Raw genomic sequence first — 14,309 nt, 5'->3', positions numbered from 1 at the left:
ACACCCACATAATGGAATATCATTAGGCACTGAAAAGACCTGCAGGAATTTAAAAAAAATTTTTTTAATGTTTTATTTATTTTTGATACAGAGAGACAGAGCATGAGAGGGGGAGGGCCAGAGAGAGAGGAGACACGGAACTAGAAGCAGGCTCCAGGCCCTGAGCTAGCTGTCAGCACAGAGCCTGACGCAGGGCTCGAACCCACGAACGTGTGGTCTGACCTGAGCCAAAGTCGGAGGCTTAACCGACTGAGCCACCCAGGCGCCCCACTTTTTTTTTGTTTGTTTATTTTTGAGAGAGAGAGACAGAGTGCAAGTGGGGGAGGGGCAGAAAGAGAGACACAGTATCCAAAGCAAGCTCTAGGCTCCAAGCTGTTTGCACAGAGCCCGATGCAGGGCTCAAACTCACGAACTGTCAGATCATGACCTGAGCTGAAGTCAGACACCCAACTGACTGAGACACCAAGGTGCCCCTGGAGGAAACTTTTCTAAGAGAAAGAAACTAATGTGAAAAGGCTACCAACTGTGTAACTCCCAACTATATGGTGTTCTGGAAAAGACAAAACTATTGAGACAATAAAAAGATCAGTGGTTTCCAGGATTTATGGGGTAGGGGTGGTATCAGCAGAAGCACGGAAAATTTTTAGGGCAATGAAAATTCTCTGTATGATAGTATTATGATGGATACTTATCATTATACATTTGTCCAAACCCACAGAATGTACACCACCAAGAGTGAACTGTAATGTAACTATGGACTTTGGGAGAATATTATGGGGTGTCAATGTAGATTCATTCAATTTAAGAAATGTACCAATCTGGTGGGGGATGTTGATAATGGGGGAGATTGTGCATATGTGGGGGCAAAGCCTATATGGAAAATCTCTGCACCTCCCCCTCAATTTTTCTGTGAACCTAAAACATCTAAAAGAGAGTCTTAATTTAACAAAAGTCTATTGAGGGGTGCCTTGAGTGGCTCAGTCAGTTGAATGTTCAACTCATGGTTTCAGCTCAGGTCATGATCTCGCAGTTTGTGGGATTGAGTCCTGAGTCAGTCTCTGCGCTGACAGTATAGAGCCTGCTTGGGATTCTCTCCCTCCCTCTCTCTCTCTGTCCCTCCCCTGCTTGCAATCTCTCTCAAAACAAACAGAAAAGTCTATTGCATTCAAAGAAAAGAGAAGAGAAGAGAAGAGAAGAGAAGAGAAGAGAAGAGAAGAGAAGAGAAGAGAAAAAAGAAAAGAAAGGAAAAGAAAAGAAGGGGAAGGGAAGGGAAGGGAAGGAAGGGAAGGAAGGGAAGGGAAGGGAAGAAAAGGAAAGGAAAGGAAAGAAGAGAAAAAAAGAAAAGAAGAGAAAAGGGAGGGGAGGGGAGAATGTATTAGATTTAGTCCCAGACTCTAAAGACTACATTGGTAATTATCAGTTACCAAGCAAATCATACAGTGAGGGCGTGCCCTGTACAACTCACACCACAGAAGCCAGCTTGATACTCTAAACACCAAAAACCATAGATGTTATGAAGAATCAGAGGGAGAATTAAAAGAACCAGGGCAGCTCTAAAACTCTGGACTGTATCAGGGCCACAGAGCAATCAGGAAACCTGTTTTAGAATTCAAACCCATTGGAATTTTCTTCTTGAAGACTCTTGTGTCTTCCCTTAATTCAATTTTTATTAAGAATTTTGCTGCCACACCAGCAATGCATTAGCTTAAAGAAAATAATTATACATTTTTGTTTACATTTTAGTGTCATTTTATGCTACAAAGCTTTATTTACGTAGTTCTTCACAATATATTTCTATCCACTGTTCTAAGTGTGAAATGATATCAAATAGAGTAGATTTATAGGAAAGCATAAAAGAGAAAACAATTCTATAACTTAATATATACAGTATCATTAGTGGTTATTATTTTTACAGTTTTGAGAATAACCCACTCCATTTTTCTGCCATTGACATTTCAGGGTTAAGTTGTTCTTAAGATCAGTTTCCAGAGAATCAGGAGTACCACAGTCCAATATATTTTTACAGGTGATACTTGACAGTTTGTCAGTAGGTGCAAGTCATTTTTTCTCCCATTTTTTTTCAAAAGTCTTGGATGATGAAGAGGAATCATGACCTTCACCACTACTATATCGGTCATATAAACTCTGAAATTAAAAACACAACCTGTTTTGTAATTTTTTTAATTCAATGGATTATCAGATTAATAAAGATAACTAAATATATTCTAATATGAAATGAATTTCTCTCGTTTTTATAACTGCAAAACTATTTTATAAACTATAGAAGATAATTAAGAATTGTAAATATCTAGCTTGGCCTAAAACTCTATCATAAGATATAGCTCAATCTTTCTGTAAAAGAATGTACCATAGCCATTAATAGGCATAAATATACATCTTAAAGCCCTTCTTGGTCTCCCTTATTTTTTCTTAAATAAAGCTAGTCTTAGATAAATTGTTACACTTTAAAATACACTCATCAGGAAATATACTATCGGATGATATTTCAACTAGTAAACAGATGACATTAAAAAATAATAAATTGTTATATAAATAGGCATAATCATTTATATTAAAATCTACATATTTTTAAAGGACTTAAGGCTAAGCCAACATCTAATTTATGAAGATGACAGACATCTCTGTCTTAAAGGAACACATAACCTTAGTGATAAAGAAACTAATTCATCTCTATTTATAAAAGTCTCTAAATAATACACTGGTAGAAATTTAAAACATGAAGCATAGAGTAAAATTATAAAACACATTTTGTCCCATTTGAATTCCTAAAGCCATTGACTTAATCATCAGCACTTGAGAAAATTTAAGAAAAAATTTACCTTTTTATCATGAATGCAAATACAATAGTGGATGTATAGTAAATTTCTCTAGAAATGTGTCCATGTTCTTGACATCTTAGACCGGCTTTACCAGACCCAGAGAGCTAAAAGTGTTTTTAATTTAAGCTACCATAATTTTGTAACAATGTTATTACTGAAATAAATAATTAGTAACCGCTTGGTTAACTAAACTAGTGGGCAACAAGCATACTTCGGGTTCTAGAAATGACAAGGTGTTTGATGGCAATGAGATGCAAAATGAGAGTGCCATCGACACAAACACTGGGAGGCTGAAAGGTCTGAGGCATTCACTTTGAGAAGTGTTCGGACTGCTGTTCACAGCTTTCGGTCATTACATAACAAATACTGAGACTTCTCCAAGACCGCGTAAGAAAAAAAATGGCTAGAAGAAATGAATTCAAAAGCTGTGTTAAGAATACTGTTGATTCAAAAGCCAGACTGCTTTTTAAATTTATCCCAGTTGAAACCTGACCGCAATCTTAGGTATGCACCTTATATGACAATCCACTTTCAATTGTGCTATCTGTACAATAAGACTATAAATCAAGTAAGTCTGTATTTGTCAAAAAGCACATGTTAAGTATCTAAATGTAGAAATATATTTCATGGTTGTCTCACGACTGAACCAACTTTTCTTTGGAGTACCTGTTTAAGCGTCTTAATTCATTAAACCACACAAAACAATGAAAAGTAATGTAGATAGAGAATAGATTCTTACTTTAGCAGCTCTCAAAATGGAGTTAGGAGAATTCAGACCAACAAGTTGGCCCAGAACATATTTCATTTCCTCAGTGGTGCCCTTAGCCATCTGATTACCTGTAAAAAATGTAATCAATAACATCCTGGTACCCATAAAAAAGGTAAAATACACAAATACATTCTGTTTAACAGCACAATGGCTGGTTTTATGTAATTTATCACTGATCATAGCTACTTACCAAGGATAAGTAAAAATGAATGCCAGCAAGTGAAAAAAATCGATTCTATTTATTTTAGTATTTTAGAATACAAGGAACTTCCTTAAGGAAGGAGGAAGGCTGGGAGTAGCCCATTCAAATTCTGATTTTGTTATAGCTAAAAGCCTGTTTATATTAGTAATTAGTATAATTGGTATAATTACTTAAGTATTAATTAGTAATATAATATAAACTGATTTTCAAAGAAGTACCTGGATGAGTTTGAATTTGAACATATGGATGCGCCAGAAGCTCAGGAATGGATATCCTCTGTTTGGGGTCCCTTATTAAACAACACTATTAAAAAAGGATTAATTTTTTACAAAAATCAAGCTTGCTTACATAATATTGATATAAAGTGGTTTTCAAGATTGTACTAAACTACAGAAGGTGCTTTCTAGATAGTCCACTCAGAAATGACAAGATTCCACAAGTCCTTTGCAAAATTCCCAACTATTCATAGCTTTTTAAAAACACCTTCAAAATAAGCTAAAATGACCTAAAAAGTTAAGTCATTCAACAATTCCTTCCAATAGACTAGTTATATCTATCTATTCCAGATTTCAACTATATCTTATAAGCAACTTAAGTATATGAAATATCATTCTTCTATATCCATACACTATTAATGTTACCTTTAACACATCTTGAAGATCTTTCTCTGGGATATCAGGAAATTCGATTTCATGATTAGGGTCAATTATGGCGTGTAATTTAGAAATCTGATTAATTATATGCTGAAATGGTGTCTTCCCATAAGTCATGTAGTACAAAATGCATCCTAAGGACCAAACATCACTTTTGGGGCTTATCTAATTAGAAAACAGAAAGAATAGTAAGTTGCTATTATTTTAACATAAAATTAAATGTAAGAGTATTTTATATATACACACATAAACATATATTCCCTACCATTTAAAATCATAACTAAACCTCAATGAATGTGCAAGTACCAGATAAAGTTTACATGAAAAAACATCTTTCCTCTCTAATTTTTGCTGTATTTGGTTATTTTATCAAGAAATGAGCTTTACTTTTAAGTCTCTCAACAAACTCATAATTAAAATATTTGAAACAAAACATACATTACGTTCTTGTCAGCTTGTGACAATATAAACTAAAAAACATTAACTCCAAATTTTAAATTTACTTGTTTTCAAAAAGTTATGTGATTACAATAAACTTATATACAAAATTAATAATATGTAAGTATGTACAGATTTTTACAATGTTAAGTTGAGCTACCCTAAATCCAAGGACACAAACTACGGAGGCAGGCTGGGCTGGATTTGAACCCTGGCCTTATCACTAGCTAAGTCTATGTATCTCCATTTCCTCATCTCTAAAACAGAAATAATAAAAGTACATTGCCATGGGCATTAAATGATATAACTGTGAGATATGGGTGAGCATAGAGAATAATGTCTGGTTATAGTAAGTACTCAGGAAATATAATTATAACATGTTCTTTGATTAAATAATCTCATTAGAAACAATGCAATATTATAACATAATTACCATTCTGACTTTAAGAGAGAGGGAAAAGAAAGCATAATAGCAGTGTTAACATTAGGAAAGGAGAACGAGAACATTTTGTAATGATAAAAGGTACAAGAGGGTAGTCATGAACTTCTCTGCACTGAAACCATATTTAATAGACCTATATAGAGTAAAAACTATAAAATTCTTTTTGTGGGAAGGATAAAGAGATATTTAGGACACCTTTCAGAATATGGCAAACAGACTCCATTATCTGAACACAAAGAAAACTAAAAATTAGTAAAAATACTTCTTTTTTTCCAACTTAATCATCTGGAAATTAAATTCGTTTCTACATAAGTCATGGATTAAAAAGGATTTTAGATTCTGGAAAAATGGCAGTGGCTGTGGCAGCATAGTTTTCCTTATTTATTTTTTAAATTATAGTTGACACACAATGTCATATTAGTTTCAGGTGTACAACATAGCGACTTGACAACTCAATACACTGTGTTATGCTCCTCACAAGTGCAGCTACCGTCTGTCACTACGTAACACTATTACAATACAACTGTCTAGATTCCCTATGCTGTGTCTTCAATCCCATGACTTGTTCATTCTCTAGCTGTTCACTCCATAGCTGGAGGCCTGTACCTCCCACTCCTCTTCACCTATTTTGCCTAATCTCTTACCCCCCTCTGCCCTGGCAATCATCAGTTTGTTCTCTGTAGTTATGAGTTTGTTTCTGCTTTTTATTTGTTTTGCTTTTTAGATTGCAGCAGTTTTTCAATCTGTCCAAATCCCCAGATAAGATAGACAGAGAAGCCTGGTAGCCAAACCACAGACATATGAAGAATATTTACAACAAAACCAAATGAAAAACTATACCCAAGGACCCCAGAATATGAAGGGAAACAAACTACCAACAGCCACGAGTCCTGCATCGTAGAGAAACAGAAAGGGGAATAGTGAATGTGCCCAACAGGCCTCAGAATAGAAACTCCAAATAGCCAACAGATGTTCATTGGAAAGTAATTTGAGAATGGAGCTAGACTGGGAGGGTTTGAGCTCTTCACAAGCAGGGATTACCGTACATGGTAGGATAAAAAAATGTCTTCTATTCAGAATTATTAAGGCCACTGTTTAGCAAGTGATTCCACTGAATGGACATTTACCCATAATATTAAAGCACTGAGTTGACAACTGAAAACATCTGAACTCTACGAGCAATTCAAAATAAATCTTATTTCAAAGTATTTTAAAACTGAAACGGGAAACTTTAGAACTGATGAAAATAAAAAATACTACAAAAACAGTGTAAGTAGAAGTAAAGTAAAACTCAGTAAAATTTAGTTTTAATATTTTAATTAAGAATACAAAAATTAAATTGGCAATTATTAATAATCCAGAAATTAGGAAAAAAAAGAGAAACCTACAGGAAATACAAATAATAAAGATAAAAGCAGAAAATAGAGAGCAAATGAAAACAGAATTAACAAATGAAGACTTGGTTCTTTAAAATTAACAAAACCTTGGAAAATCTAATCAAGAAAAGAAAAAAGACAACAAATCTAAGTATTAAAAGAAAAGGGAAAGCTAAATAATAAAAAGAATTCTATAAAAGACTATTTGACATAATGTTATGTCAGTTATTTGAGAAGATATTTAGAATCCACAATTCTCTAGGAAGGAAAATATAATTAGTAAATAAGCACACATTTATCAAGCAATTATTTGGGGCTAGACAATGCATTAAGTGATTTATATTCTTTATTGCTTAATCCTCAATCACTTTTAAAATAGGTGCTGTTTGTAAGCTGAACTTATAGATGAAGAAACCAGGCACAAAGGTGGTTGTTAATGAAGAGGCAGGTCTGTTTCTTGAATGCAGGTCCCTGGACAACGGTGTATGCTTGCTTGCATGCACTTGGTTACACTGCTACCAAGCAAGGAAGGATTAGCTCAGGAGCCAGAGGCATCCTGTGAGGCAAATTGAGCCCAACAAGAGACATCAGTGAGGCTAACACAAAGCTCACTGAGGTGGTAAAAGAAGGCAGTGGGCAATTAGCTGTGGCAGGCTGGGGGAAAATTCCCTACTAGAATTATACTTGAAAATGTAGCATTCACAAATGAATAAATAGTAAGAGATAAAATGGAAGAATCAAAGAGGTAAGAAAAGACTTCAAAGGTTATTTTAGGGTGCCCAATTCAGAGCTAATTTAGTCTTAATTTCCACCTTTCATTGTGAAACTTAAAAAAAAAATACCCTAGGTACATTTTTTGTTAGAGCACATTGTTGAGACATCCCATATTAAAAGCACAATATTAAAAGAACAGTCTCAAATCAATATGTAACTATAAAATTGAATCCCATGACAATTTGCTAAAGAAAGCAAGGTCTCTATAATGGCCTAAAAAGTTTCAGAACTTAGGCAACTTCCAGTTATCTGTTAGGTTTAATCAAAGAATAGTCCATTCGCTATTGATGCCAGATCAATGGGATGTAAAAACTTCACAGTACCTTTGACTTGGATTTCCCATTCTCTCTTGAGGAAGACATATCTTTGATTGCTTCTGGTGGCATATAATTAACTGTACCAACCTGAATGCCAAAGCACAGAAAACGCAATCAGTGAAAATATTTTCTTCTGCATTAGGTGTTTTAAAACACAAATGTCAGATTCTTGGAAACTTGTATAATTACATATTGCAGTAATATATTTTAAAAATCAAGTAACTGACAATAATATCAGGACATAAATTTCTTCACAACTCCAGCAAAATAAATTGGGTTCATAATCAGAAAAGTTATTCCTGGGATGCCTGGGTGGCTCAGTTGGTTAAGCATCTGGCTTCGGCTCAGGTCATGATCTCACGGTTTGTGGGTTTGAGCCCTGCGTCGGGCTCTGTGCTGACAGCTCAGAGCCTGGAGCCTGTTTCAGATTCTGTATCTCCCTCTCTCTCTGGCCCTCCCCTGCTCACACTGTCTCTTTCTGTCTTCAAAAATAAATAAAAAACATTAAAAAAATTTTTTTAAGTTATTCCTTTCAGAATGCTAAGCTTTTTCTATGATTATGATGGGCAACTGCCATAAAACCAGAGGCTAAAATTATACTAATGGCTATAAACTTTGAGGAATTGATATCAATCACTCATTTCTGTGCTGGAACAGGCCTAGAATGTGTGTGTGTGTGTGTGTGTGTGTGTGTGTGTGTGTGTGTGTGTGTTTTAAATCAAGCAACCAACCGATGAAAAATCTAGCTATGTCTCCAAGTATTCTCTGGGCCCATGTCCAGAGTGAGCAAGAATCTAAATCATGCAAGAGTTTCCATAGTCGGATTATGCCAACCTTACAAGGCATTTATTTTAGTCTAAAGTAAGTGGTTCTGTTTTCAAGCATAGAACACCTGTACTTTAGGGCCTTGCCTTAGAGGATATCTTCAAGCTGATTTACAATGAAATGTTCAGCCATATTTTTGATACAAAGAGAAGTTATTGTCAAATAGAATTGTTTCAAAGGCATGCTGTTCATCTATTCCTCCTAAAAATGGCCTAGTTTTACTTCTAGGATTATGGCACATCCACATCAGAAATCTGCATACACAGAACACATCATCTTGACTCCAAGCAGGATTTAGTTATTCTTTGGTGTTATCACTTCAGTTTTTATGGAGACAAATTTATTAAGTTTGTGACTGTAGATGCTATAAGAAAAAGGCATATGAGTACAATATTTATTATGGTGTTTCCAATATGAAGGCTCACTTAATTTTTTTTCAAATGCAAGTGGTAGGAAAAGCTTTACTTCTCCAGAAGAATGAAATAATCTTATCCCACAGACAAAAACAAAACAAAACAAAACAAAACAAAAAAACCCCATGTAACTCCAATTCTCTCTTTGGTTGCTACCGGGAATCTCTGAGACAAAGATTCAGGTGAACTCAAGATCATGACTAAGATGATTTCCAAGACAGGCATTATGCTTCTCTGCTTCAGCTATAGGAAAATCATTTAAAAGTACCATATTTCTACCAGATCTTGACTCTCTAAAGTGTATTAAATATGATTTTTATTCTTATAGTATCTATTCTTAACACACACTTTTCAAATCCTTTGAAGAATGAGGTAGGAAAAATAAAATCCCAATTAGCAAAATACTTCACAGGTGAAATGGAACTGAACCACAGTGTGTGGTAACCAACCATTTGTTAAGTCTTACCTGAGAGTCTTTAACAATACTTGTTGTATCTGGTTGCATTTGATTTGCAATCCCAAAATCAATTAGTTTTAGCATTCCATCAACTATCAGAAAGTTAGCAGGTTTCAAATCACTGTGAACAATGCCTTCAAAATAAAATTAGTTGTAATATTAGACAATGTAAAACATTATAAGGGAAATTTCACTATCTCCTAACAGAGTTGATTCCTTTGGTCAATCAAATTAAATGCTCATGTATAAAATTTTTCCATGTATGTTTATTTATCTTGAGAGAGAGAGAGAGAAGAGAACATATGAGTGGGGGTAGGGCAGAGAGAGAATCCCAAGCAGGCTCCATGATATCAGCCCAGAACCTCATGCGAGGCTCAATCTCAACCAACCGTGAGATCATGATCTGAGCCTAACACTTAATCAACTGAGCCACTCAGGCACCCCTCATTTTTAATATTTTCTAAAAAGATATAGCACCTGCAAAGTGCCAGGCACTATTCTAAGTTTGCTGCTTATACTGAATCAGTTAATTCTCACACCAGCACTAGGGTAATTACTATACTATTATTATCCTTTTAAGTGAAAAAAATAGGGCACAGAAATTAAGTACTTTGTTTAAGGTCATACAACCTAAGGGACAGGGCCGTGACTTGACCCAGGCACTCTGGCTTCAGACTTTATGATCTGCACCATTGTGCAGTGGATTCATCACCCACTAGATAACATCATAAATTATATTGTCAGAGGGAAGACTCTAATGCTCCTGACACCTCTGTCCCTACAGCCCTGATCTTAATCACTAGTGAATTATCTTTTAACTTATAGAGACAGGAGGGGAAAAATTACAACTAATCCAGGTTAGCAATTATTTTTTAAAAAGGTCCAGTTAAGTAAGGGAAAAAAAAAACAAACTAGGGCTAACAATTATAAAAGAATAAAACCAACTCCCAAACAAGGGACACAATACAAAATGACTATTAGAATAGGTGAAATAACCATCTCAGATATTTGGGATACCTAAACCCCAAAGTCTCAGATCTGCTATAACCGAACTATTTGGAGACCCAGAATAATGGACTATGTTAATACTAAAAAAGACATGGATATATTTTGCAGTATGGATCCATTATGGCTGTGGGGACATGGGTTCATACACTATAACCTTTGTTTAACAGTGTTTTAAAGAAATATTTTTTGTACCTTCATCTTTAAGTAAGTGTCCAAATATTTAGTTTATCTAGTCTAGAGGTGCCAATAACAAATGCTTAAAAACTATAAGTTGACACTATTAGTGATTATTGTAACTGAACATATAACGAGTTAAAAAAATTTTTTTAATGTTTTATTTATTTTTGAGAGAGAGAGAGACAGCGTGAGCAGGGGAGGGTCAGAGAGAGAGGGAGACAGAATCCGAAGACAGGCTCTAGGCTCCGAGCTAGCTGTCAGCATAGAGCCTGATGAGGGGCTTGAACCCAAGAACTGCGAGATCATGACCTGAGCTGAAGTCAGACACTTAACCAAATGAGTCACCCAGGCGCCCCTATAACGAGTTTTAAAATACCATGTTGATGAATTGTGTAAACTGCCTCCAACATGTTTTTCCAGTAACTTTTACGTTCCCATGGATTGATGGATTTTTTCTTTTTGAGCCAACTATTAAGATCTATATTTCCACATTCCATTACCATGTAAATATACTGGTCCGTGATTTCACTGCCATTAAAAATAAAAACAAAAACAAAACAAAACAAAAACCAACAATACATGGTTAGTTTACACGGTTAAGATTTACTAAAGAATTATAGCAAATATAGTTTTCTTTTTAAATTAAAAAAAGTCCTTACTAATCATAAAGTCGGATGATCTTATCACTGTGTTGTTGTAGTTTATTCAAATAAGCAATTTCATTCCGATAACTATCAATTGTTTGATTATCTGCTTCTTCTAAATTCACGTACTTTATAGCATGTATCTGTTTCTTTTCACTCAATACCTGGAATACCTATGTAGTAGAACAAAGGAAAAAGTTTAGAATGCACTACTTTTACACTATCACAATACTTCTAAATTTATTAGAATTTTAGGTTGAAGAACACTTCTATGAATAATTAAACGTGTCTGGGCTTATTTTGAGTACTGAAGGGAAAAAATATGTTAGGAGAGTTAACAGACCATTCTCAGCTACCTATGACAATGGGCATTCATTCAATAACACAAAAGCATAAATAAACATAAAATGTTTTTATATCACCATATAAGATAATTTCAATTTCATATATATTCATAACACTATTGGATTGTCTTAGCCAAAGAAATACCTAAAGAAAAAATATGGGGGAAAATGTTTATTGGGGCACCTGAGTGGCTCAAATGGTTGAGTGTCTGACTCTTGGTTTTGGTTCAGGTCATGAGCCCAGGGTCATGGGATAGAGCCTGGCATGGAATGTGAAGCCTGCTTAATATTCTCTTTCTCAACTCACTGCTGCCCCCTTCTCTGCTGGTACTCATGTACATATGTGCTCTCTCTCTTTCAAAAATAAATAAATAAATAAATAAAAATGTTAAGACCTACTAAGGCCTTTCATAAAGAGTCAATTCATTTCAGAGATGGTGTTTTTCCCATTGTGTCTGGAATTGGCATTTCATTCATGTGTTAGAGTATTTTAAAATATGTAATAATTGTAAGGTATTTGTGTATTCAGTTGTAAAAAGTAGAGTAGATCAATATTTCTGATTTTTTTTTTCCTTTAAGTAGGCTTCCTGCTCAGTTCAAAGCACAACGCAGGGCTTGAACTCACAACCATGAGATCAAGACCTGAGCTGAAATCAAGAGTTGGTAGCTTAACCGACTGAGCCACCTAAGCACCCCAGATTAGGTCCAATTTTCAAAGTCAAGTTGACAGGAACAAGATGTTTCTATAAGCCCACTGTCAGTTATGGGTCAAACTGCTCTGGCTATAAGAATAATCAACTTCTAAGCAATAGGGCAAATAATACATTTTGAAAAGTAGAAAACACTGTTAGTGTGTCCAACTTTCAGAAAACATGCAACAGGGAAGAAGCTTCTAAAATGCAAGTATACAAATACAAATGCCAGTATCAGCAAGAAAAATTATTTTCATTTATCTCTTTTGACACACTGAAGTAAAATATCATTTATTTAAAAACCATTTAACCTTGACCAGGTTAGAGTAAGGATTAGAAAAAAACCAATGTGTATATGAGTTTCATGCATTTGCAATTGCACTAATAAAGACAGTCTATCAGACTATCAGGTATAGTTTAGTTACTTTAAAATTTTAAATATAAAACTAACAAAGTATTCCTGGTTTTATTTGCACACACAGCAAATTAGACAGGGAGGGGCATTAAAACAGTGATAGGCCAAGAGACCGCAGAAAAGGGCAAAGGAAGATAAAAGGAATTTTAAAACAGTATAAAGCCACTTTGTATATGGTAAACAGCCTTACAAACCTTGGAGAATTGAGAGTATCTACTACTCTTAATAGAACTGAATGTTGTTAGCACCTGCCACACAGGGTTGGGAGGATGTTCAAGACAAAGTGTCTGGAATGTAGCTATTATCATTAAGGACAATTAGGACAGAATAAAGTAGACCTATTAAAGTTGTCAGGTATATCAGAAAAAAAGATTTGCAGGATATTAAAACCATATAAGATCTCAAAGTTTTAAAGGAAACGAAAACTTTTCAATCAACTTGTTGCATGTATGTGCTTCTACTCCCCTACTGCCCCTCCTCTGGCAGAACTCTTGTAATAACTGATGATCAGATAGTCTTTGCTTCCATCTCCTAGAGATAGTGGTTATTAGTTATGATTTTCAGTTTCATGGGAAGTTGATGAAAGAACTAGACAGGCTAGTGTCATGACCCTTCCTATTGGCCCCCATGACCTTTCTAAATGCTCTTAATACAGTCTAAGTTGGCCACTGCCTAAACTCTAGAATAAAGAGAGCAAAAATGGGTCTCACAAAGCATGTTACCCCCTTTCCTTGAGTACACTGACTTTGTCAATTCCACCATAATAATTTAATTAAATAATGATAACATAATCACACTAAAAAAAAAATACAGGCTCAGTTGTGATCTCATGGTTCGTGAATTTGAGTTCCGCTTCAAGCTCTATGCTGACAGCTCAGAGCCTGGAGCCTGCTTCGGATTCTGTGTTTCATTCTCCCTCTGCCCTTCCCCCACTTGTGCTCGGTCTCTCTCTGGCTTTCAAAAATAAATAAATGTTAAAAAAAAAAGCGGGGGGGGCCAGTCATGGCTTTATCATCTGGCCTTGACTTAAGCTAAGATCTTCATCATGCTCCAAGGAAAAAATGTTTAAAACACCATCAAAATTATCTTACCATCATCTGAAAACATGCCACTAAGTAAGTATCTCACCTCAACACTGTTCAAATAGAGCTAAAGTAATAATAATAAAGATTAACAAAAGAATTTCTATTAAAGCAACTAAATCCGGTAATTCAAATATATTGATAAGAATTAATTGTATTCTCTCTTTATTCTCATGCCTGAAATTTGAGGCAATGGAAAGAAGAAAATGTGTATAAAAAAGAAATGAGTATTACTGAACAATTGCTACTCAGAGTAATGTACACCCTTTATTTATAATAAGTTAACAAGATCGTCTTAAACAAATCTAGTTACTGTTAGCTGGCTTAGAAAGTACAGTAAAACTTAAACCCATTAGGCTGCACTTCATAGATCATCCTTAACAACTTATAACAGCAAAACAGCTGAGGGACATTCATTGATTCATTCAACAAATAACTTCA

At 34.9% G+C, this 14,309-nt stretch overlaps 1 protein-coding gene across 4 annotated transcripts in view; it reads right to left on the bottom strand.

The window, feature by feature from the left end:
• Positions 1 to 1,737: 1,737 nt before the first annotated feature.
• Positions 1,738 to 14,309, bottom strand: part of TTK (TTK protein kinase) — a 76,017-nt gene continuing 63,445 nt past the window's right edge. For 3 of the 4 annotated variants that reach the window (XM_029944236.1, XM_029944239.1, XM_029944237.1), the window contains exons 15-22: positions 11,351 to 11,508; positions 11,068 to 11,219; positions 9,516 to 9,640; positions 7,818 to 7,898; positions 4,453 to 4,629; positions 4,030 to 4,114; positions 3,580 to 3,677; positions 1,738 to 2,145 (exon numbers count right to left, since the gene is read on the bottom strand). In XM_029944236.1, the coding sequence (XP_029800096.1) occupies positions 2,059 to 2,145; positions 3,580 to 3,677; positions 4,030 to 4,114; positions 4,453 to 4,629; positions 7,818 to 7,898; positions 9,516 to 9,640; positions 11,068 to 11,219; positions 11,351 to 11,508 (963 nt within the window). In that variant the 3' untranslated portion in view covers positions 1,738 to 2,058. The remainder of the gene's footprint in view (positions 2,146 to 3,579; positions 3,678 to 4,029; positions 4,115 to 4,452; positions 4,630 to 7,817; positions 7,899 to 9,515; positions 9,641 to 11,067; positions 11,220 to 11,350; positions 11,509 to 14,309) is intronic. The other variant, XR_003910624.1, reaches the window with a different exon arrangement.

The sequence above is a fragment of the Suricata suricatta genome, chromosome 7 (genome assembly GCF_006229205.1).
Source record: "Suricata suricatta isolate VVHF042 chromosome 7, meerkat_22Aug2017_6uvM2_HiC, whole genome shotgun sequence".
NCBI lineage: Eukaryota > Metazoa > Chordata > Mammalia > Carnivora > Herpestidae > Suricata > Suricata suricatta.
Note: the sequence above shows the minus strand (reverse complement) of the source record. Positions and strands in the feature narration are given on the sequence as shown.